General features: G+C 37.9%; 2 protein-coding genes and 1 long non-coding RNA gene across 3 annotated transcripts in view; 1 reads left to right on the top strand and 2 right to left on the bottom strand.

The window, feature by feature from the left end:
* Positions 1-4,896, bottom strand: part of SEL1L2 (SEL1L2 adaptor subunit of SYVN1 ubiquitin ligase) — a 46,334-nt gene extending 41,438 nt beyond the window's left edge. Inside the window, exon 1 of the mRNA XM_087716845.1 lies at positions 4,815-4,896. The gene's annotated coding sequence lies outside the window, so the exon portion shown is untranslated. The remainder of the gene's footprint in view (positions 1-4,814) is intronic.
* A 1,953-nt stretch (positions 4,897-6,849) lies between these two features.
* Positions 6,850-13,137, bottom strand: LOC148045634 (uncharacterized). Its single transcript, XR_015696805.1, has 4 exons — positions 12,326-13,137; positions 9,693-9,733; positions 9,411-9,468; positions 6,850-7,996 (listed from the first exon to the last, which is right to left on the bottom strand). It is a non-coding gene; the product is annotated as an uncharacterized LOC148045634 (long non-coding RNA).
* Positions 13,138-13,513: 376 nt separating this feature from the next.
* MACROD2 (mono-ADP ribosylhydrolase 2) overlaps positions 13,514-25,671 on the top strand; it is a 1,059,851-nt gene continuing 1,047,693 nt past the window's right edge. The window contains exons 1-2 of the mRNA XM_087716844.1: positions 13,514-13,751; positions 19,769-19,885. Of these exons, the coding sequence (XP_087572970.1) occupies positions 13,706-13,751; positions 19,769-19,885 (163 nt within the window). The 5' untranslated portion in view covers positions 13,514-13,705. The remainder of the gene's footprint in view (positions 13,752-19,768; positions 19,886-25,671) is intronic.

Raw genomic sequence — 25,671 nt, 5'->3', positions numbered from 1 at the left:
CCTGTCCCACCCTTGTCAGGCATGGAAAGTATGTTATGGACCTGGTCAGCTAAAGAATTCTGACTGACAGAGTCCATGAAGATAGTCTTCTCCACAATTGTTCCCATGCTGTGGAAAATTCTCCACTTGGAAGTGAGGCAGGGCCCCATTTTCCTGGCCTTTCAGACAGGTGTGAAAACACTGTTCTGCATCTTTTGTGGGGTTTACAGAGGAGGATGCAACCATGCGGCTGGTCAGTGCCCGGAACCCCCCCCAATTGTTAGAAATTGTTAATTTCTAACAATGGTTTTTTTTTAAAATTCAGCCTTGCCTTTTTCAATTTTATATATAATTTTCAATTTTATACACTATTTTTATGTTTTAGTATTTTACTTGCAAACTGCCCAGAGACTCTTTGTGAGGGAAATGGGCAGTTTCAAAATAAATAAAACAGTGATAGGGACACTGTTCTGGGCATGCGGTATAGCTGAGTCCACTAATGACTAACAAATATTGAATCAAGCAACCTCAGTGAAACGTAGCCTGTTTATTATCACCTCAAAAAATCCAATTTGTCCGACAGTTCCTGATTGTCTCTATTACTAATCCAAATTTTGGCAAACTCTCATAACCAGCACTTCCAACAACAGAAAAGTTTTTTAAATGATCACAGAAAAGCTCCTATGCCAGAACAACTATAAAAGTTTATTTAAAAGGACCAAGGTCAAAGCTATTATTTGTTCCCGATGTGACAGATGAGAGTGAGGGAAGTGAATTTTCAGTGAATCTTCTAGATGAGCAGGTATTTCAATCAACTTTCAATTCTCTAAATTCAGCACTTCAAAAATGAAAAGTGCCATTCACATTAAGAATAATCATTTTGTTCTTTTTCCCACCCATTTGAAACCAACTTTGTAAGACACATCCTTCTCCAGTTTTCCTTTATGCTTTTTGCAGAGTTCCCTCCCTCTTTTAATTATTTTCCTCCAATGGTGGGCTATCATGCTAGGGAAGTTGGAAGAAACTGCAACTGGGTACTTTCCTCCATACCATTGCATATGGTATGGAGCACAGGTGGTATTCAGCCAGTTCTGACAGGTTCTGGAGAACTAGTAGTGGAAATTTTGAGTAGTTCAGAGAACCGGCAAATAGGCTGGCCCCACCGCTGCTGCCTCCCAGCCGATCTTCTTTTGTTTTCCTGAACAGGAGAACGGAGCTGGAAAGCAGGTTAGTAGTGTGGGAAAGGAATGGGCATTTTGCAGTAAGCTTCCCCCAGGAGTGGGGAGGGAATGGGGATTTTGCAGCATCCTTCCCCTGCCACACCCACAAAGACACATCACGCCCACAAAGACAGGCCCACAGAACCAGTAGTAAAGAATTTTGAATCCCACCACTGGTATGGAGGGAATATGGTATCAACTTTTCCCATCTGCCTGAAGGTAGAATGAGCCCTTTGTGAGCCCTGCCCACTCTCCCCCATCACCATTCACCGTGTCTTAAAATTTCCATGTGTATACTGTATTCAAAATATTTTCAAAATTTCTTGAAAGAGAATGATTAATGTTTCTGAACACACTATAAAACTAAGTAAATGAAACAAAGATGTATAACTTTCTACTGACTCCACCTTCTGGCTTATGGGTGGGGGTGAGGGAGGAAAAGCATTGCAATGTAAGATACAGGTTACCAGACTAACTAGTTCTTTGTATAGGAGTGGTTAGAATGCAGTTTTGCAGGCTAATTCTGTTGATTGCTCACAGTTCGATTCTCACTGGTTCAAGATTGACTCAGTCTTCCATCCTTTCATGGTCAGTAAAATGAGGAGCCAGATTGTTGGAGGCAATATACTGACTCTATAAACCACTTAAAAAGGGCTGTAAAACACTATGAAGAAGTATATAAGTGTAAGTGCTTTTGCTATTGCAGTAGCCCTAAAATTGAAATGAGTTTAAAATGATACTTTACATTGGGGCTGTTTTTTCTTGGATTTCCTAATCACATTCAAAATCACTGGACAACCTACTTTATAGGTTGATTCAGGTGAGGTTGAGTGAGTGAAAGATTCTGTATTTTTCCAAAATTATCAGTCCAAAATGTAATATATACATCTAGGAATAAATAACTCCCAAAAGAACAATGAGATCTTTATTTGGATTTTTAAATTGAAATAATTATTTATAGGGTTGATCCCTAAAAGACTATGAATACAACCAAGTTGCTTTCTTGGCAACAGTACAAAAATGATATGGCATTGCTTTCTTCTAGGACTTTAAAAAAAGTTATTTGTGCCTAACCTAATCTAGAACGTTTGGACTTCCAAATGGTTTTTCATCCCAATACTACCTTCATTCAACTGCTTAGTTTTTCAAGATCAAGTACAGGTAGTCCTCGACTTACGACCATAATTGAGCTCAATTGTTGCTAAGCAAGAAAGTTGTTAAGTGAGTATTGCACCATTTTATGAGCTTCCTTGCCACAATTGTTAAGTGAATCACTGCAAATGTTAAATTAGTAACATGGTTGTTAAGTGACTGTGGCTTCCCATTAACTTTGCTTGTCAGAAGGTTGCAAAAGATGATCCCATGACCCCAGGACATTGCAACCGTCATATATACATGACAGTTGTCAATCATCTGAATTTTGACTGCAATGGTTGATGGGATGCTGCTGCAATGGTTGTCTGTGTGAAAAATGGTCATAAGTCACTTTTTTGCAATAGCAATAGCACTTAGATTTATATATTGCTTCATAATGTCTTTACAGCCCTATTCTAAGTGGTTTTACAGAGTCAGCATATTTCCCCCAACAATCTGGGTCCTCATTTACCTACCTCGGAAGGATGGAAGGATGAGTCAACCTTGAGCCTGGTGAGATTTGAATTGCCGAACTGCAGCTAGCAGTCAGCTGAAGTAACCCGGAGTACTGTACCCTAACCACTGCACCACCTTGGCTCTTTGCTGTTGTAACTTCGAACAATCACTAAACGAAAGGATGTAAGTTGAAGGCTACCTGTAACTCTAACTCTATTTACTCTCCAGGTAGTCATAACTTCTATAACTCATTGGAATGAGTTCTATAAACAGATATTGAAAACCAACACCTTATGGAACTTTTCCCTAGTAGAGGATGCTCCCCTACTGCTGTTTGTTCAAAAGCTGTGTTGCTTATTCAAGGTGGGAATCATTAACTTAAAAAGGGAGAATGTAAAGACTAGACAATGCCTACTAACAGCACAGTCGATTATCTCAATCTCCAAACTTTTAACTTCAGTCAAAAATAAGGTTGACCTATTAATGGAGTCCTTTGGACAATTTACTGAGAGTCAGCCAAATAAAAGAAAAAGCTATAAAGTCACCTGCTGTTCACATCAATGAGTGGTTCACAGGAAAAGTGTAATTGACCCAATTCCTGAATCTACTAGGAGAGGAAGAAATAAGTGGGAAAGGTTCAACTACCAAGCAGGAAAAGGTCAGAACAAAATTATTGCAACTATCACTTACTTACTTGAAACTCTCAATTGAAAAAAATACAGTTAAAACTCTGTTCGTGCAATCCTATATTACCAGACCTTCCAAATCTGGTATTTTGATAAATTCTCTAATTTCTAATTAGCCGATGAAAATATGAATATATCCATTGTTGTCCAATTTAACTAGAGGGTATCAGATTTCCGAAAGTTGCTTTACACACTTTCCTGAGAATGTCTGATTAACTATATGTAAGAGATGGCACAATGTTGGTTATGTTTCACAGTGTTTGTAGGAAACATTTACAGCTTGAAGCTGAGAGTCATAACATGTGCAGGGTAAGATGGGAAAACATTCAACTTTCAAAGAGGAAGCAAAAAAAAGAATGGTTTTGTACTGACAGAAATAAAAGCTTATGCACTAATATGTATTTAACTCTGCAGAGCATTTCAGGACAATATGAACCCGAGGGTAGATGTAGAGCATTATAAAACATATTCAGAGATTTATTTATTTATTGACATATGGCTGGCAGAGTCACTTACTAGATATCTGAGTTAAGACATTATCTCAGGGACAATGAAACCTGTTTCATTACATTGAAACCAACAGAATACAGTCACAGAATTGGAAGGGGCCTTGGAGGTCTTCTAGTGTTCTGGAACAATGCTGTGTTCTAATATGTTTTGGAATTTGCTTCAAATGTTTTATCATGAAGACCAGGCTTTTTGATCCATAGAAATCATGACAATTTGTTGTGTTACATCTGATTTTTTAAATAAATATCTGTTGGACATCCCTGAGGACAGTCTCTCTTGATTTTATTTATTTATATCCCTATTATTTTTACAAATAAGTCAAGGCGATGATCATATACCTTCCTCCTCCTATTTTCCCAACAACAACAACAACCCTGTGAGGTGGCTTGAGCTGGAAGAGAATGACTGGCTCGAAGTCACCCAGCTGACTTTCATGCCTAAGAGGGCACTTGAACTCATGGCTCCCGCTTTCTAGCCTCGCTATGAAAAACAACCTTTACCTCATTCTTTCTGCAAATAAAAACTTAATGGCAATCGGCAAACCTCCCCGTTCCCCACGCCCGCGAAACGGAGGAAGCAGAATCCCAGATACATACTACAAACGATGATCCAGAAGTGCATCAAACACAGCACTAAAAACGGAGTCTTCATCTCACATAAAGCCCAGCCTAAGCCTTCGCAGTGGGGGGATTTCATTGAACAGGCGCGATCGGGGACGAATGATTACTCCGCTTTCGGCTCTTAGAATTCCCGATTGCTTAAGCCATGAGGTACGAAGCCATATACATAATACCACCTGAAGCGATTCCCCAATATTATTATAGCGTACTGGGAAATGACTTTTTACTAGGCAGCTTTCGTGTCTCGTCCCTACTACGCAGCGCCTCCTTTTGCTTCTCGGTTTTCTCGAAGTTGATGCGGTTACCTAGCAACTATTTTTCTTTATACACTAGCCAATCACGTGTTTCAGTCTCCTGCTGAACCGCTACCCGGGAAAAAAGGCAGCATCGTCAGCCTTCGCAGTTCTTCCTAGGCAGGAACACCTGCGGCCACAAGCAGCGGCGGCGGCGGTGGCGTACTTTCAGTCTAAACCTGAATTGCTCAGTCTCCCACTCTCCCGGTTGTAGCATTTTAAGCGAGATCAATTTCTGATATACCCCTTTCAAAGATAGCATTAGAGACCAAACAGAAGATTCAGATTTGGGACTCCAAACGAAGTCAATAGATGAATGTGCAGAATCATATCTTTAAAAGTTTTTTTTTTTAAAAAACATTCATTTCTTCTGCTTGTACTCTTTCTTTTACATATGCTCTTGTCTTTTCCCTGATCTTTCTCCACCTTATTAGGAAGCAATTTCTTTCCTTCTCTATAGCGTTTGAAAGTAGGCTGTGGAAAAAAAAATGCAATTAGCCTAGGAGAGGGCTTTTAAATTGGAACTGGCCAGTACTTGGAAAGATGAACTTTCAGACTGAAAAGTTTAAAAGGAAAATCTTGAAGCAGGGCAAACTAATTTCATATTATTGCCAAGAAAAGATGAAACTATCCATATAGAACCAGAAGCTGAGCTGGCCTTATGAGAAAAGTATCTAAAGCAAGTGCAGACTGCTTTGGAATATTTGGAATAGAAGATAAACAATAAGAAAATATGGAGTGGAAGGAGAATGTAAAGCATCCCAAATGGATATTTGGCTGTATTTGCACAACAGAGTTACCAATGATTAAGGGAACTGTGCCTTTCTTAACCCAACATTTTGGGTTTATGCAATGACCACAAATAGCTATAGAGGATGGTTTCATGCAACATGGTAAGCTAAAATGTGACTATAGGTAGACTGTGCACTTTGGCACCAAAAGGTAGATGAACTCTTAAACCTCTTTGACAGAAGATCCTAGTGCTATCAATTAAATCAAATAAAATTATTTTACTGTTCCCTTCTTAAAGGGTTTTTCATGGCAATAAAAATAACTGAAGATGTGGTGAAATAAGATAAGGTTCCATGAAGAATGTTGTCTTCCATTATTTTTTTCAAAGCTAAGCTATTTTGCACTATGACAGTGGTTGGGTTATGCTAATTCATACAGCTGGGATTCTTCAATATGAGGTATATATTGTGCAATTACCTTTATCATTTGTGAATATGGGAGGGGAGGGTGAAACAATAGTTTCTTCCATTTATAACAACTTTTCCTCCTTCCTCTTCTTTTTCCTTCCGTCAGTAAATGTGTTTCCTTAAATGCATTAGGGAAAGAGGGAATGGCAGTATGATATGTACTGATTGAGGACAGTAGGAACCATAAACATTCCAGGACCTTGGAAGATTTCACACAGAAAAGCAATATTTATATTCTTTTAAGAAGGGACAACTGAAAAGTGATTCAGGTTTAGGGCCTGTAATCATTTGTTTTAGGCATTGCTGAAAGATACATCTGAATATATTTTGATGTACTACAATTTGTTGTAGATAAGCAGATTCCTGTCTCCTGTTTCTACTGGTAATGGTGACAAAATATTTCAAATGTCTACTAATTTAATTTTTATTATCTTTATCTTTATTATCTTTGTGACTGGCCCAAAATCACCTAGCTGGCCTTCATGCTTGAGGTAAGGCTAGAACTCAATCTCCTGGTTTCTAGTATGGTGCCTTAACCACCAGACTAGCTGGCTATAAATTGCTGAAGCTAAACTGTATTAAGACTAGTCTTACATTAAAAAATTATAACTTTGAGATCTACAGTTCAAGATGACTTTCAGCGCTCAAATTTTAGCTCTGCCACTTTTCTACCAGGCTTCATTACAGGAATTTCTTTTTTTTTAATATAAATTTTTATTTTTATTAAACAGACAACACACACACACACAAAAAAAAAAGACAAAAAAAGCATCATTACATACAGCATGTCGTTTGGTTACAAGTGTTTTTACATCCACATTCTCGAATAACATTTACCATCACAGATTTTTCATCTAGTATAACTAAATACCTCACTTTCATTGTACAGTATATGTTCAGTTACAATTAGTATTATTGTTTTTCCCCAATAAACCTAATTCCCTTACATTCTTGATTGTCTATTTGATAACAGTATACCTTTATATAATCACAGATCCCAATGTGAAAAATTTTTTACCAACCATTTATATTTGTATGTCACTATTTTCAATTATGCATAATTCCACCAATCAACTATCGGGTATGCTTATGTTCATTATTATCCTTGTACATCATACATTCAAACAGAAATCTTATTCCTTCATTTTTCAACAAAATATTCTAAATAGTCACTACATATATATACCAACTTTTAATTATTCCCTTATTAAAATTATTTATCAACAAGGTATCATTGTAATATATTCTTAGGGTTATACATTATATCACCAATCCTCTATCAAGTATACATAAAATCATTGTTATCCTTATCCTTTTTAAAACAAAAAATTCTAAAGTATTCAATTCATAGATGTATCGGTTTTTCATTGTATCGTTGTTAATCTATTTCACAGCATAATTGTGTTATCATTTAACTCCTTCAGTTAAAACATGAGTAAAACATTTTTCATTTCCAAGTTTTTTCCCCCAGCCACTGATAAAACAAGTCCCATATCTTATAAAATTGCTTGTCTTCTTGTTCTCTAATTTCAAGTGTCAATTTACTCATTTCAGCACAGTCCATTATTTTTCGAATAACTTCTTCCTGTTTTGGTATTGTTTCATTTTTCCAGTTTTTTCAAATACGATTCTGGCTGCTGTTAACACGTTTACAATCAGATATTTTAAGTCTTTGTTATAGATTTCTGGTATGATTCCCAATAAAAAGACCTCTGGTTTAAAGTCTATGTGTTTATGTGTTATTTTCTCCAACCACGTGTGGATTTTAGTCCAGTATCTTTTAGCTTCAATGCAAGTCCACCACATGTGGTAATATGAGCCCAGTATTGATGACATTTCCAACACTTTTCTGATTTATTCTTGGACATTCTTGCAATTCTCGTTGGGGATAGATGCCACCTGTAAAACATCTTATACAAATTTTCTCTATATGCAGTAGACATTGTCATTTTATAGTTTAGAGACCACAGTTTCTGCCATTTCTCTAAATCAATCCCATACCTAAAATTCCCCCCCAAGCTATCATAGTTTCTTTAACTTGTTCTTCTTGTAATTTAACCTCCAATAAGTATCCATATAGTTTTTAAATTACTTTTTCATCAGTACCTGTTAAGATTTTATCTAACTCAGTCATTTTATTGTAAAAACCTTTTGATTTTCTATCTTCATTATATCTAGATTTTATCTGTACATAATGATACCAATTCATTTCTATCACTTCTTGTTTCAACTCTTGGATAGATTTGAGTTCACCCTCTGCATTCAATATTTCAACATATCTGTTTGTTCCTTTTTATATATTATTGGATATGAAAATGCTTCAATCGTTGATATCCAGACTGGAATTTTTAAGTAGTGTAATCTTTTAACCTTTTCCCAGTTTAATAACAAAGCCTCCCTTATATAAAGTCTTCTAAAATAGCCATGTGCTTTAGTTCCCTTATACCATAAAAAAGCATGCCATCCCAACAGTAAGTCATGACCTTCTACATTCAATAGTCTAGAGTTTTTTAGTGTTATCCACTCCTTAATCCACATCAAGTTTGTTGCTTGGTAGTATAACTCCCAATCAGATAAGCCCAATCCTCTAATTCTAGCATCTTGTAACAGTTTAAGTTTTATTCTAGCTTTTTTTCCTTGCCAAATAAACTTCAAGACTATTTTATTTAGGTCTTGAAAAAAGTCCTTACCCAATCTGATTGGGATTGTCTGGAACAGGTATAAAATTCTAGGTAGAATGTTCATTTTAATTGTAGAAATTCTTCCCATCATTGATAGTTGTAAATTTTCCCATTTCATCAGGTCAGTCGCAATTTGTTGTTTTAGTCTAGTATAATTGTCCTCCTTAAGAGTACTGCATCTAGGTGATAAATATAGCCCTAAATATTTAACCTTACTTGTAATTTGAATCTGCAAAGCTTCTGACAACTCTTCTTTTTGTCTTGCTGGTATATTCTTTGTTATAATCTTTGTTTTGTCTTTATTTTCAAACCTGCTACTTTTCCATATTCCTCTATTCTTTCTAACAATTTGAGTGCTGTTTCTAGTGGATCTTCAAGAGTAAAAACTAAATCATCTGCAAACATTTCTAGCTTATATTCTTCTTTTTTAATTTTCATTCCTGTTATTTCTTCTTCTTCTCTGATCTTTCTATTTAGAACTTCTAATGTTAAGACAAAGAGTAACGGTGATAATGGGCAACCTTGTCTCGTACCTCTCTTTATTTCAATAGGAACTGTCAATTCTCCATTTACCATTATCTTTGCTGTTTGTTTATGATATATCATTTGTATGGTTTGAATAAGTTTCTTACCAAAGTTCAGGAATTTCTTGAAGCACAACATTGGATTCTAGAACATCCAAGTATCTACCTGAGAATAAGTTCCATTGAGTTGATTCCCAGACATTCTATTACCATAAGTATACTTTATTTAAGATGACTATGTGAGCTGTTCAGAACTGGTATGGAACAGAGGAGCGGTGAAAATTGAATGGATAAATGAACATGTTTAAATTCAGTGTGATTCATGGTATAATATAAGTATGTTTGTGCAATGGTCAGCCCAATATTACTTAGCAAAATAGAAAAGCTTACCTGGAAAAAACAGTCACTTGAAGAGTTCATTAACTTGTATACTAGAATTGAAATATAAGAACCGGTAAATATCTCTTTTGATACATACCCCCACATTCTTTGCTTCTTGATTTTAATGATCTAATTTAGAGAGAGTTTCTTTTTTTCCTGCTGCCATTAAAACATATGGATATCACAGGATGCCTATATTAAATAGGCATGGACACAATTGCAGAAAATTAAACTAATAATCAATGGTAGCATTAGGAGTATTAATTTAATTATTTAATGTAATTAATTAATAATTAATTAGCAAAATGCACAGGTACAGTATAGGTGGTACCTTGCTCAATGGTAGTAACTGTGAGAGGGATCTTGGAGTCCTAGTGGACAACCATTTAAATATGAGCCAGCAGTGTGCAGCAGCTGCCAAAAAAGCCAACACAGTTCTAGGCTACATAAACAGAGGAATAGAATCAAGATCATGTGAAGTGTTAATACCACTTTATAATGCCTTGGTAAGGCCACACTTGGAATACTGCATTCAGTTTTGGTCGCCATGTTGTAGAAAAGATGTGGAGACTCTAGAAAAGTAGATCTCAACCTTCCCAATGCCACAACCCTTTAATACAGTTTCTCATGTTGTGCTGACCACCAACCATAAAAGTGGTGTCTCGGTTCCTAAGACCATCAAAAATATGTTTTCCGATGGTCTTAGGTGACCCCTGTGAAAGGGTCATTCGACCCCAGAGGTCCTGACCCACAGGTTGAGAACCACTGCTCTAGAAAGAGTGCAGAGAAGAGCAACAAAGATGACTAGGGGACTGGAGACTAAAACATATGAAGAACTGTTGCAGGAACTGGGTATGTCTAGTTTAATGAAAAGAAGGATTAGGGGAGACATGATAGCAGTGTTCCAATATCTCAGGTGTTGCCACAAAGGAGAGAGAGTCAAAGCAAGGCTTCTCCAAGGGACCTGAGTGTAGAACAAGAAGCAATGGGTGAAAACTAATCAAGGAGAGAAGCAATTTAGAACTGAGGAGAAATTTCCTGACAGAACAATTAATCAGTGGAACAGCTTGCCTCCAGAAGTTGTGAATGCCCCAACACTGAAAGTCTTTAAGAAGATGTTGGATAGCTATTTGTCTGAAGCGGTATAGGGTTTCCTGCCTAGGCAGGGGGTTGGGCTAGAAGACCTCCAAGGTCCCTTGCAACTCTGCGGTTGTATTGTATAATGTAAACATATTTAATGCTTACCAATTGTTCCACACTGCCCAAAGTTGCATTTTGTAATATGGCAGATATAGAAATTTGATTAATAAATAAATACAATAAACGAATGTAGTAATCATTTGCAATTTTGCAGCCAAGATCTGTTAGTCCTAGCCCCAGAAAAATACTTCTATTTCTGATAGCATCTATGGGTCAGAAAGAATCCTATGAAGCTTTGTCTTTTTTTTAAATATACCATGCTGCAGCTCAGTATTTGTTTCCGAAGAAATACATTTGCTTACCCAAAAAAAAGACAAAGGTATGTATTTAGAGTAGTTTACGAGTGTCTGTATGTAGTGGAAATTATGGCAGAAATTACTATGGCAAAATGATGCTTTGAGTCTGATTACATCCTTTTAGCAACAATGAATGAACAGGTATCCAGTATGGTAGATTAAAAATAAAATTTTCAACATTTCCAATCTGTCTATTAGCTTAGAAAGGTTGGTTTGGAGATCACTGCTTTTTATCCAGAAATAATTCAGAAGAACAGAAAGGTATAGTTTTTTTTTCCAATTAGAAGTTGAACAATAGTATGTGTTCTATTGTGACACCACAGAAATAGCCACAAATGAATAAATAGTCCACAATTTGCGACTACAATTGAACCCTAAAATTCAGTTTCTAAGTGAGACATATGTTGTCGGTTTTGGCCCATTTTTACTTTTCTTGCTACAGTTAAGTGAATCACTGCAGTTATTAAGTTAGTGATGCAGTTGTTAAGTGAATCTGGCTTCCCCTTTGACTTTGCCTGTCAGAAGGTCGCAAAAGGTGATCACATGACCCTAGGACATTGCAACCAACATTGCAACCAATCACTGCCAAGAATCTGAATTTTGATCGTGTGATCCTGGGGATGCTGCAATCACCATAAATGTGAAAAATGGTCATAAGTCACTTATTTCAGTGCCATTGTAACTTTGAAAGGTCACTAAATGAACCGTTGTAAAGGATTCATGAAACACAACTTAACAGAGGAGGGCAGAGCCCTCAGTCTCTGGCTAAGTGTGCTAAAGCTACAAAACTGAGCAACTCGGCAAAGCAAGATTGTTGGTAAATTCCTGAAAGGACCTGGCTTTAGATCCACAATAAAGCATTTGCATTACTTTGCTGCTTTGGTACAGCCTTCTCTTAACCCTCCAAATATAGTAAACGTATCACCAAACACAAACTTTAGCCCCAAAGGGTCTTATGAGAATGTACCTAAAAGCAGGTGTAGATACATTTGGAATAGAAGATAAATAATAAGAGAAAATCTGGAGTGGAAGGAGAATGTAAATCATCCCATTGAACGTAAAAATGTAAACCTGAGCCCAGAGGTGTTTTACTTATAATACTATTGCCAGTGGCATTAATACATTTCTTATAGTTCTTAAACTTACCTTAATGGGAAGATTTTTATGCACATAAATGAGTAAGAACATTAATCAAAACACTTGAGTGTGGGCGATGAAATTAAGCAAAGCGCAAACCACATTTATTCAGAAGTTGCAGAACAACCCTACACTGTACCTACTCAGAAAGAAGCATTATTAATCAATGAGGCATAGAGGAAAATCCCATGGCGTTCATTGGGTCTGTCGCCTCCCTCCAATTAATTGCAGGCACATGCTGATTTGGAGCAAGCAAGCTTCAGATTAACAGAGCTGGAAGGGACCTTGTAGGTCATCCACTCCAACCCCCACCCCACATGCCTAAGCAGGAGACCCACACAGTAGAAAGCCTGTAGAGATTCTCAGTCTTCCAGGTCATGGTTGTCTCTGCTTTTCCAGGAGGCAACTGGACTTTCTTGTTTTTTCTTCTCATCCAAGAAGCTTCTTCAGCTCTGACATGATCATGGGGGAATGGAAGGATTTGTGTTCCTTGCAGACAGCTGGTCATTTGCATCCTTTTAGAGGGCGATTTGAAGCACTTGGAGGTTTATCTGTGTCCTTGGGTAACCCGAGTAGTGCTCCTGGCTCCTGTAGTCTGCACTTTCCCCCCTTCTGGAAATCCATTCCTATTCCCACATCATTCAAAGGATGTTCACCCCAAATTATATAGCTAAAAGTCTGTAGGGATTCTCAGTCAACCAAGTCATGGCTGTCCCAAAGGTGTTTTTTTTTCTTTTCAAGACATTTCGCTTCTCATCCAAGAAGCTTCTTCAGCTCTGACGGGATAGAAAAAAAGAAGGAAGCCCAGTTGCCTCGTGCAAAAGCACCCTTGGGACACACAGTTGAAACTTACGCAAGAGCGAACGAGCATGCATGCCCCAAAGGAGCCAGCCGCCACTCTCGAGGCACCCCAAGGTGACAAAACCCTCCCGAATGCCGTCATTTCTTCTCAACCGACACGGGAGCGAGCTTCCGCCGGCGCTGTGTTTGTTTGCTTTGTGCTCCGTCCCGCACTTCTTCAGCGCGCTTACTCGCGTCCTGCCCCTTTAAAAAGCCTCCCCCTCCCACCTCCGCCGTGAGCTCCAGAGCGCAAGTGGGCGGGGCGCGTCTCTGAACGGCGTCTCGCAAGGCCAACGGGCGGCGGGCGAGGAGGCGGGCGTTGCGGGGGTGTCTGTCGGGTTAGAACGAGGCGTGACCCAGTTGACGCGCGCTGGAAGGAGCGGGGAGTGGGAAGGAGGCAGAGGTGCAAACAGCCGCCGACGCCGCCGACACCGACGCTGCCACTCTCGCCACCCCAGCGGTGCCGTCGCCCAGCCGGGTCAGCGTGCTTCTCTCTCGCCCGTGAGCCTGGGGAACCTGCAGCTCAAAGCCGCCGCTAGCCACAGCACCATGTACCCCGGGAACAAGCGGAAAAAGCTCTGGCGGGAGGAGAAAGGTACTGACCTCCTTCACCTGAAAAGCGCCGCCGGGGCTCCTGGGGCGAGCGGAGGGTGCGGGGCGGTCCCCTTAACGCCGCGCCTCTCCCACTCGTGTTTCCTTCACGAGGCGTGCGGGCAAAAAAAAAAGGCTGCCGCTCCTCCTTTCCTCCTCCTCTCCGCGCGAGTCGGCGGCGGTCTCTGCCCTGCTCTCACCTGAGCGGCGTTGCCTTCCTTCTCGCCTCCGCCGGGTTATCTTGGCAGGACAGCCGCGCGCCTCCCCCTTGCTTGCAACGTTTTTCCTCCTGACTTAGCTGGCGCTTTTCCACCCCCCTTCTCTCCGCTTCTTTCTTCTCCGGACACCGAGCCCGCCTTTGGAGGCGGGGGAGGGGAATAGGATGGGACGGCATCCTCTCCGCACAGCCCTCGCAGCAGCCTGGTTAGGGGGCACCCCAAGAGAGGGGCAGTTTAGGGTAATTTTAACGGGTCCAGGCCTCTCTGGCCACTTAGGTGCTGCGACCTTGGCAAGGGTTCTTGGGTCAGCTTTACCTAGACCTGTCCAGGACGTCCCCCTGATAGGAGCTGATCGGTGGGAATGGTTGATTTTCCTTTTATTTTTGTGCCTAGTTTTGGTTTAAGTCTGTTCTGTTTCAGACTTGGTAACCTTCCTCCTACTTCGTTTCACTGGCCGGTGAATCTTTTGTTTTTTCCGGGTACCGATGATCCCCCCCCCCTCTTTTAAAAGTTATTTTCTGCTGGGTCATCGCGGTTTGTTTCCTCTTAGTCCTCTATGCATTAACCTAGAGCAAAGCTATCAACCTGGAATGTACTTTTTCGGAGTTTCCGGTTTGATATGGTGCTTTGCAAATTGTGCGCTGACATATCTCAGAGTTGGTGTGAGTGCCACTTTGGAAATGAAAGTGAGGTTTCTCTGTCTGCTGCCCGTGAATTTCTCTGTTTCAAAATGTTTGGAATGGAAGCTACAGTCCTTGATAAGTTGCTGGCTGAATGAATATCAACTTGCCTCTCACTCTAGTGCTGCCCATTGTGGAGGGGGTTGCAAAAAAGTGACAGGACTGCTCAGCCTGGATCTTTGGGCCTTTTGGAAGATAAACTACAAAAAGCCATTGTTTGTGTATTGTGTGAAAGTTGTGAGGGTTGAAAACATCTATTGGATCAACTTTACCCAGTCATTCTAAATTTGCAAGGGTGGATTGCTTCACTTTGTAAAATACCAAACCTTCTAATGGTGAAGTAATTATCTTTTCCTAATAAAATGTTTAATAAGCATTCTTTTGTTAATCTGGAGTCACTCTATGAGATGGGAAGTCTCTAAATTTGACATAAATAAATAAAATGTTGATAGTGAAGTTTTGGTGTGAGTTTGACATGAAATGTATATTGCAAATTCTTATGCTGTATAGATAATATCAAATGCGTGGAAGAATAAAATGATTGATGTAAAGTTCAAATATCTATCTATCCTTAAGGAGAAGAAACCCCAACTATTGACATATTTTTACACACAGTATTTATCTGTTCAGGACTGACCATCTCTCATGCCCTTACATGTAAATTTAGATTAGACTGTTTGAATTGTATAATATAAACTGGTATATCAGCTTTACATAATCTGTATTGTTTAAATTATAGTATGGATTTCTGTTTCGATTAGTTCTAACAAACTAGATCTTTGCACTGTAATATGTAAAAAAAAACCTTTTGTAGTTTGTCACTGGTGCTGTTAAAACTACCTCAATTTCTCTTAAAATACTTTCTGTACTGCTAAAGTTGAAGCCCCTAACTTCATCACAGATAAGTACATTTTGCTGGGATGGGAGGGAAATAACTGTTTTTCCACATAACAATCCTAAAGAATACTGTGTGAAATGTATCACTTAGTAAAGAAATGTGGTTGATTTCTAAACATTGTTACAAGAGACTTACAAGAATATAAAAGTGTATGCATTAAACACCAGGTAAGAATATTTATAATTAGAGATTAAATTGCATACATAAAGCACTGTCCAAATTACAAATTATTAATTACTTGCATTAAGTACATCTTTTCAGATTAAACAATCTTTCTCAGGTCACAATAAGGTTTGTGTTTTATATATGTTTCTAGTGTGATAAGTTTATCTTGTAGCTTTGAAGAAACTCTAATCTTTAACCCTACAGCTTCTTTTAGGATTGTTTTAATAAACAGTTTAATACAATACAATACAATAGCAGAGTTGGAAAGGACCTTGGAGGTCTTCTAGCCCAACCCCCTGCCTGTTTGGGGCATTCACAACTTCTGGAGGCAAGTTATTCCACTGATCAATTGTTCTAACTGTCAGGAAATTTCTCCTCAGTTCTAAGTTGCTTCTCTCCTTGATTAGTTTCCACCCATTGCTTCTTGTTCTGCCCTCAGGTGCTTTGGATAATAGTTTGACTCCCTCTTCTTTGTGGCAATCCCTGAGATATTGGAACACTGCTATCATGTCTCCTCTAGTCCTTCTTTCTATTAAACTAGACATATCCAGTTCCTGCAACCATTTCTCACATGTTTTAGCCTCCAGTCCCGTAATCATCTTTGCTGTTCTTCTTTGCACTCTTTCTAGAGACTTCACATCTTTTTTACATTGTGGTGACCAAAACTGAATGCAGTATTCCAAGTGTGGCTTACCAAGGCATTATAAAATGGTATTAACACTTCACGTGATCTTGATTCTATCTCTCTGTTTATGCAGCCTAGAACTGTGTTGGGTTTTTGGCAGCTGCTGCATACTACTGGATCATATTTAAATGGTTGTCCACTAGGATTCCAAGGTCCCTCTCATAATTACTACTACTGAGCAAGGTACCACCTATACTGTACCTGTCCATTATGTTTTTCTTGCCTAAATGTAGAACCTTACTTTTTTCAACATTGAATTTCATTTTGTTAGATAGTGCCCAATGTTCAAGTTTGTCAAGATCCTTCTGTATCTTAAACGTATCTTCTGGAGTGTTGGCTATTCCTACCAACTTGGTGTCATCTGCAAATTTGATAAGTTCCCCATTTATTCCCTCATCCAGATCATTGATGATGATGTTGAAGAGTACTGGGCCTAAACCAGAGCCTTGGGGTACTCCACTGCATACCTCCCTCCATGTAGATGCAGTTCCATTGAGGACTACAAGTTGAGTGCGGTTGGTCAGCCAGTTAAGAATCCATCTGGTGGTGATGCTGTCTAACCCACATTCTTCTACTTTATCTAGTAGTAGGTTATGATCTATCTTATCAAATGCCTTACTGAAGTCCAAGTAAACTATATCGATGGCATTCCTCTGGTCCACTAATTTTGTCACATTGTCAAAGAATGCAATAAGATTAGTCTGGCATGATCTGTTTTTGACAAACCCATGTTGGCTTTTGGCTATTACTTTGTTTGCTTCTAGGTGTTCGCTAATTCGTTGCTTGATTATCTTTTCCAAAATCTTCCCTGGTGTTAAGGTCAGGCTGGATCTATTTTTTCCTTTTTTGAAGATGGGAACCACATCAGCTCTTTTCCAGTCCTCTGGCAGTTCCCCGGTGCTCCAGGATCTCTGAAAGATATAGTTCAGTGGTTCTGAGATCTCGTCTGCCAGTTCCTTTAGAACCCTGATGTGTAATCCATCCGGTCCTGATGATTTGAACTTGTCACCTTCTTGCCACTTTCTCCCAGCAATGGACCAATTGTTTCCTTAACCTTTTTCATGTTTTTAACATGTTGGAAGAAGCTTTTTTTGTTATTTTTTACTTTTGTGGCAAGCCTTTCTTAATTGTGAGCCTTAGCTTTCCTCACTTCATCTATACAGGCTCGGGCTATTTGCTGATATTCTGCCTTAGTTATGTCCCCCTCTTTCTACTTTTTATATTTATCCTTTTTGTCTTTCAATTTGTCAGAGAGTTCTTTATGCAGCCATGCTGGTTTCTTTTGAGCTGTTATTTTTCTTCTTCATTGGTATTGTGCTAGACTGGGTTTTTATAAACTCATTTTTCAAAATTTCCCAAGCTTCTTGAGTTGTTTTCCCCTTGAGGATTCTCATCCATGGAATCCTTCCGAAGCTCTCTCTAAGTTTATTGAAATTAGCTCTCTTAAAGTCCAATACTCTAGTTTGACTTTGTTCTATTACTTGTGTTTGCATAAAGTTATTCCAGTATTGCATGATCGCTTGCCCCCGAGGTTCCTATAGCTTCAACACCTTCTATCATTTCCTCTCTGTTAGTGAGAATATAGTCCAATATGGCTGATCCCCTTGTTCCCTTCTCTACCTTTTGGGAAACAAAGTTGTCTGCTAGGTTTGTTAGGAACCTGTTGGATCTTCCACTTGGTACATAGTTTGTTTCCCAGTTGATGTCAGGGTAGTTAAAATCCCCCATTACTATTGTGGTGTGCTTCCTACATACCTAGTTAGCTGAGTAGCAAAAAGTTCATTGACTTCCTCTGCTTGGTTGTGGGGCCTATAGTATAGACCTATGGCAATGTCTCCCCCTCCTTTAATATTGACCCAAATGCATTCAAGATAGTTCTCATCATTGTTGTGCTCTATTTCTGTAGAGATGTAGTTATTTCTTATATATAGTGCAACTCCACGGTTCCACCACAAAAGCGCGTAGGACAAAATCGCGCTCGACAGAAGGGCGCTGTGACGTCATCACAGCGTGACGAAAAAGTTCGAAAAATGTAAAAATAAAGCGAAAACCTTACCCTAAGCCCCCCAAACCTAACCCTAAACCTAACCCTAAACCTAACTCTTAACCTAACCCTAAACCTAACCCTAAACCTAACCGTTAAAGTAACGAAAAACCTAACGCTAACCCTTAACCTAACGCTAACGCTAACGCTCTAAAGCTAACCCTAACCCTTAACCTAACCCTAACCCTAAACCTAACCCTTACCTTTATGTGAATCGGCTTGGTTTAATTTAATTTTTATTAATTTTTATTTGAATTTTTCGATCTTTTTCGTCGCGCTGTGATGACGTCAAAGGCGCGATTTTGTCGATTGCGCTTTTGCCGTCCGCGCTTTTGACGTCCGCGCTTTTGACGGGTCACGCAACTCCACCTCCTCTTTTATTTGGTCTATTTCTTTTAAATAATTGAAATCCTTCTACTGTATGTTCCAATTGTGGGTTTCATCCCACCAAGTTTCTGTAATGGCAACAATATCATATCTGCCCTTTATTATTAATGCTAGAAATGGAACTGCCAGTGCAGATAAACAGTATTTATGCTTCCATGGCTACTTCCAGGTAGATGATTGTCACTGATGACTCAAATGGTAGCTTTTGTATTTTATCAATTCCCTAAGTGCTACACATGTCTTTAATCACTTTGATACAGTGGTGGTGGTGGTGTCACTAATGTATGTACTATATGCTATTTTTGAGACAAATATTTAAATGCCAATGCCAATGGAAGATAAGTTCTAAATTATGAAATAACCATTAATGAAATAATTTCAAAAACTGTTTCAAGTTGTAACATGATGTAATAGCTTGTGGGATTTGTTAACCATAATATCAAGAAGTATCTCTTGGTGGAAATTCAAGTGAGGAGTGAAGATTACCATGCTTAAATGGCTTAGAATAATTTATATAATTTAAAAATTGAGTTATCTGCTATAGAACAATAACATGTAAACTAATCAATCTGCCAAGATCAAACAGTGGCCTACAAACCGTAATATAAAATACCAAAAAAGGATATATAAACAGAATAAATGCAATCTTTCTTAAGAACTAAATGTTGCTCTCATCCCTAAACTTTCTCAGATGGATTTAGGCTTAAAGTACTTAAAGTACAATTTATTGAGCTTCTGAAATCATATCTGAGTTGTTGAAGTTTTGGCTCACTCCAAGTCTTAGTAATTGGGCTGAGTAAAGAAATTAGTTGAATCTCCTTGAAATCTGATCTTAGTCTACATAAATTCCTCAAATACTTGTATTAGAACTCCATAATTGATTCATGCTACACATGGATCTGCTTCATAATTTTGCTAAAACATATTCATGTGCTTTCTGATAGAACGTTTGTTGAAAATGACATTGGAAGAGAGACGTAAAGAATATGTACGGGATTATGTACCCTTGAAAGATATTCCAACATGGAAGGAAGAAATGAAAAGCCAAGCCCAAAGTGATGGTAAGTCTTCTTATTAAATTTTTATCTGCCCTTATGGTTTTAAACAGCTTCACCCAATGTACTGGCTTCTAGGTGTATTTGATCAAACATCTCATAATTCACAGGTGGCTGGTGGAAGAAATTCTAATCCAATACATCTTGAGGGCACCAAGATGACAAAAGCTGTCTTGTGAAGTTAAACATCATAGAGCTACTTACCTTAAACAGATGTAATAGGTTTTTTTTTAACTTAACAATTTACTGTAGTGTAGGAATCCCTAATTTTATTCATATATTTGGTACTTCGGGAATTTTGTGGGTGCTCTCACAAAACAACTGCTATGAAATCTTGATAAGTTTTAAAAGAACTATTGTGAAGGATATATCCAGCTTACCAAAACGACTCTTACCATCACTTCCATCTGTTGCCAACAGAATATTCTTGTTTTCCTTCGAGTACTTTCTAGGCAGGCGGCATATTTCCAACCAAAGAAACAAAGCTAATTTTTATTCATTGATCTCTTTATTTTCTAAGAAGGGTTTTTATATCCATTTGAAGCATAGTAACATTCCTGGAAATAAAAAATAATGCTGCTGGTGCTTTGCTTTGCATTTTTTACTTAAAATATAAGAGTGGTGGGTTGGCAGCTGGTGGACAGAGGTGTGAATAACTATGACTAACTGTGATTACAACCAAATATTGGCAGCTATGAAATAAAACCATGTTTATGAAGTGGTCTCAACTAATAAACAATGAAATGATAGCACATATGTTGCTTTTATGTCGGGACAGGGAGTATATCTGCAAATTTGCTACTGCTTGTTCTTGTAATGCTAACTTTTGTTAGCGCTAGTACACTGATTCACCTTTTTCTTTTTTAATAATATATCCTTGTTTATGCAACTCTAAAAGTACAATTAAGTGCCAAAACACACATTATATCTTATTGCCCGGATTGTCACTGGGGTCTGTCTTGTTAAGGTTTTGATTAATTTTATATACAATTGTTAATGTTCTGTAAGAGTCTCAATTAGGATGGTGTATATAATTTTTAGATGGGATATAGTGAGTAATTATGCTGTATATAGTACATTCTACTCTCTCTATATAGTACCTTTTTTTAATCAAATCTAAATCTTCTTGTTTTTATACTTAAGTTAATCAAAAACTTTTAAAAATAACCTAGAGTAAAATAGCTGTAGGAAATAGCAGACAACAGACAAAATTGCAAATGACTCAATATCTGACATACTGTAGTATTTATGAACAATTTGTTTTATTTTATCTTTGACTATATAGATGTTTGCTATCTTATGGGTTAGAGTGCATACTTAAAGCATTATGGTTGTGATGATACTTGGCAAGCCATAAAACAATCAAGAGGGATGAGACTTAGCAAGCAAGATGTCTATGCATCCATGTTGGACTCTGCAGATTTAGTGCATTCAAGGACCTACAATTTTGATATCAATCTTGCATTCCAGAAAATTATAACTAAAGAAGATTACTCTAGAGAAGCATAAGTTCTATTTATGCTCTATTATTATAGATAGATGCCCAGGACAAGCAGTTCTCATTAGGAAACAAGTTAATACTTGCTGGAGAATTCTATATTTCAGCTGAATAAGTCCTCTGAGTAATGTTCAAGCCTTATAACCAGATGGACACATCCTTGTTGTATTGTTGGCAATAGAGTAAAAGCAGTTTACCATACTGCATCACTTTAATGAATATTACTAGCTTCCCAGAGTGGCTTTGCAGAGTGAGATGGCTGGTGAATAAATTTAATAAATACATATAATATAAGATGCGCACAGTCACAAAATTCAGTAAAGAAATTCCTGTTTAGAAAATTAAAATAATCACCATTTTACTGCCATTTTTTTCCCCAGCAAGGACTTGCTTTGAGAGGTTCTTGGTGTTCTCTGAGCTTGCTCGTTTTCTTGTAGATTTTTCATTACTCAAACTAGGTAACATCACATAACATCATGTTACTGAGTTTGGATAATGAAACGTCTGCAAGAAAACAAGCAAGCTCGGAGAGCACTAAGGACCCCTTATGTCAACCCTGAGCTACAAATATTATCCTTTATTGGAAAGACTACTCCCCCCTGGATAGATATAATAGATAGATAGATAAATAAATAGATAGATAGAACCAGATATCTAGATACAGATATAGATTTTAAAGTTCATTAAGTATTGACAAGAATTGCAGATTAAGATTCGAGTAGAAAAGAAGCAATAATTAGTCAAAAGCTGAATTATTGCTCCATCCTGTGGAAATGTCACATTAGTGTATTTGCTATCAATGCTTATCAACCTAGTATCTTACAGCATGATAGTCAAAAATAAACTGAAAATAGAACCAAAAAGATTTTGTCATTACTTGAATAAATAGAGAGAAAAATGCTAACGCTGTCATTGCTATTTAAAGATAGTCTATCCTTTCTTCTTTTTAGCCTCTTCAGGACAAGTGCCTAATTACTTTTTGAATTCTGGTTAACTGATCATAGTCATTGACTTTAGTGGCTTCTGCAATTTCAGTAGTATTTGGGAAGAGTAAAAATAAGTCTGGAAATAAGTGTTCTTTTTAAACAGTTTGGTGTTTTTCTAGTGAATATAGTAACCTCTTTTGGTTTCTCATGATGATCTAATGTTGACATGGCAGTAACCTAGCAACAGTACTTAGTTATTGCTACTAATACTCTATGTGGCCACTAATGGAGAAGACCAGAGGTCAAAGAAAGTGGTAAAGATGCAATACTAACCATACTAAGTCATGTTGTAAAACGTAGTGTAACAGTCCATACTGGCTTGATTTGCATACAATGTAAGGCCATATATGGATTTACATATCATACTTAATCAAAACTAAACAAGCTGTGCTATGGCTTATTTTGATGTGTGAATCCAGCTAAATAATACAGATAAATTTTGTTAATTGCTATTTTTTTAGTTCTGGAATTGAGGGCTACTTGACATGCTTCAGTTTCCTTACATGAAAAGACATAGTACAAGTCTTCCCTCCGCTATCCAATCACAACTCTGATGAGAATCAAAACTTCTTTTTCAGTCTAGTTGCCTTTAGAAAAAGCACCTTTGAGACAATTATGACCTAGACGACTGAGAAACTCCGTAGACATGCACAGGTCTACATGTTTACAATCTGCATGTAAAACGGTAATTATATGAAGACTTTCTATTCCTTCCTGACAGGTGCTTTTCAAAACATCAAGTCTTTAGTTGAGAAGACTTATTTTTCTCTCCCCACTCCCATTTTAATATTGTTTTTTACTCCAAAAATTGTTGACAGGTATTTTTAATATTTGTGTGCTTCCTCTAATACTAGATCTTTTTGTCCAGATTTTAAACAGCTAGGTTCTAGCTTAAAGCCAACTTCTGTCATCTTAGCTTTCTCTGAACTATCAGCATTTCCCCCCATCCTTTTAATCCTGGAATGTACAAACTTTGCTTTGAGCGGTTTTCTTTGTGCACGGTTGTTTAGATACGTGGTGAAGATATGACAGTTACTGCCCACAGTAAATGAACAGTGATATTTGTAGGTCATAGAGGCAGACAGCTTTGTTCATGTTTTCCTGTGCAATATGTGGACATTGTTTAAGTTGAGAGCTGTGTAGTTTTTGCCCTTCAAATGTTGAACTCGTAGGTCAGACCAAATATCATGAAGCTGTGTTCAGTGTTCTAAACCAAAACAAACTATTATGTCTTAAATTCATTCAATATGCTAATAGTGAATGTGATTGATAAACTACTGTTTATCTCTTAAAATGTTGTATGTATGAAGAGTCAGCCAGAGAGTCTCCATCCAAGTGCTTTATGCTATGCTCAGGCTTCTAAATCTTGATGTGTTTTATTTAAATGAGATCCATCCCACTCTGATCATGTCAATTTTCCAGAAAACCCACTGTGTTTTATCAAATTTACAACACATCATTCTTTTTTTTCTTCTCCATAATGGAACTCAGAATAGTGTATATACACCCAATCCTTGTTCTGTTCTGTCAATTAGGTCATTAAGCAAAATGGTCACTAAGTGAACATGTGAAAAAGAGATGCTACAAAGATCACTGGCTTCTGCAATTTCTTTCAGCTACAGGTAGTTCTGATGAATAGTTGTCATAGTGACTTTTTAAAGTTAAAATGGACCCTGCAAAAGGTATTTCTGATCCGCTCCTGATGGCCACCTTCTCTCCCCCCATCCCCACACACATTATGAGACTCCATTGCAGGTGCTTGGCAACCAGCCTGGATTTACAGCTATTTGCAGCATCTCATGGTTACATGACTGCGATTTACTATGTTTTTGCCAAAACTGTGCATTTATTTCTGGTCTTTAGGAAGAACATCCAATAGCAAATAATGGGTTTGCTTAATGATTATGGCATTCACTTAATGACTATTGATTCACTTAATGACCATGGTGATTTGCTTAATGGTCACTGTACAAAATGACATAAAATCAGGTCGCTCATATGATTATCTGCCTTTTGACCATCACTATTTACTGCCATAATGGGCAGCCTCCATTATGGTTGTAAATCAAGGATTACCGGAAAAGCTCTCTTGTAATATCATAGTATCATTGATCTTACTCCTATGTGTGTTGTTAGATGTCTGAAATTTAGTCATAATTCCATTGGTTGTTTGGAAAGTAAAGTTTTTATTTCTGTTGCATTTGTGAATAGTCACTTAAGTGAGGAATGGGTGTAATATTCTGATATCTCCAATTTGGATAATGACTACTTTCAAATCGATTTAGCTTTAGAATGATTGCTATAGGATATCACCCAATCCTATAGCTGTAATTTGCTCCTTTACAACTCTTTCTTTTTGTTCTAATCTTGTTCAGAATATAACCATTGCTCTGTCTTTCTTCTAAGTCACTCTACTTCACACATGTCTTTTGAATGCTTTCCTTAACTTTTCAGAATTGTATGATGGTACCAGTGGTGAAATTCAATTTTTTTACTACTGGTTCTGTGGGCATGGCTTGGTGGGCGTGGCAGGGGAAGGATACTGCAAAATCCTCATTCCCAACCCACTCTGGGGCCAGTCAGAGGTGGTATTTGCCAGTTCTCCGAACTACTCAAAATTTCCGCTACCGGTTCTCCAGAACCTGTCAGAACCTGCTGAATTTCACCCCTAGATGGCACCAATTCTCAACCTCAAGGAAGTTGATCAGAAGCAAAATAAACTTTTATGCAAAGAATATTCTGAAAAGATGAAAGATTAACCTGGGTGTCTCAACACAGGGGTTGGCAGGATTAGTTAACTATCTTGTTTTTCAGAAAGAATATATGCTGGTAAAGCATACTCTGAATAGCAACTATCTCTTTTTCTCTCTTCCCTGTTTTGGATTTTATTGTGTGATACAACTTTGGGAGTGAAATTTAGAACCCTCAGTTTTGGGGGGCATTGTGGGGTCATTATTGTGATTTATATTTATTGTGAGAAGATGTATCCTAGATTATCAAGTTTACCAAGTTTATGATAATACATTCATATGAAGATGAGCAATATGAACACTGATAGTGTAACTTCCCTAGAAAAACTGTCTAAAACAGCAGTAATGGATAGGAATTAAGACTGGGATTGAGCCATGGGCTGAAAATTACAAATTAATCACAGAATAGAGCAGTGGTTCTCAACCTTCCCAATGATGCGACCCTTTAATACAGTTCCTCATGTTGTGGTGACTCCCAACCATAGAGGAGCGGTGTCTCGGTTACTAAGACCATCGAAAATAGGTGTTTTCCGATGGTCTTAGGCGACCCCTGTGAAA

The sequence above is a fragment of the Thamnophis sirtalis genome, unplaced genomic scaffold, assembly GCF_051295495.1.
Source record: "Thamnophis sirtalis isolate CommonGarterSnake01/CBP01778 unplaced genomic scaffold, rThaSir2_p1.2 scaffold_5, whole genome shotgun sequence".
Classification (NCBI taxonomy): domain Eukaryota; kingdom Metazoa; phylum Chordata; class Lepidosauria; order Squamata; family Natricidae; genus Thamnophis; species Thamnophis sirtalis.
The sequence above is the reverse complement of the archived record's forward strand: the minus strand, read 5'-3'. Positions and strand labels throughout refer to the sequence as shown.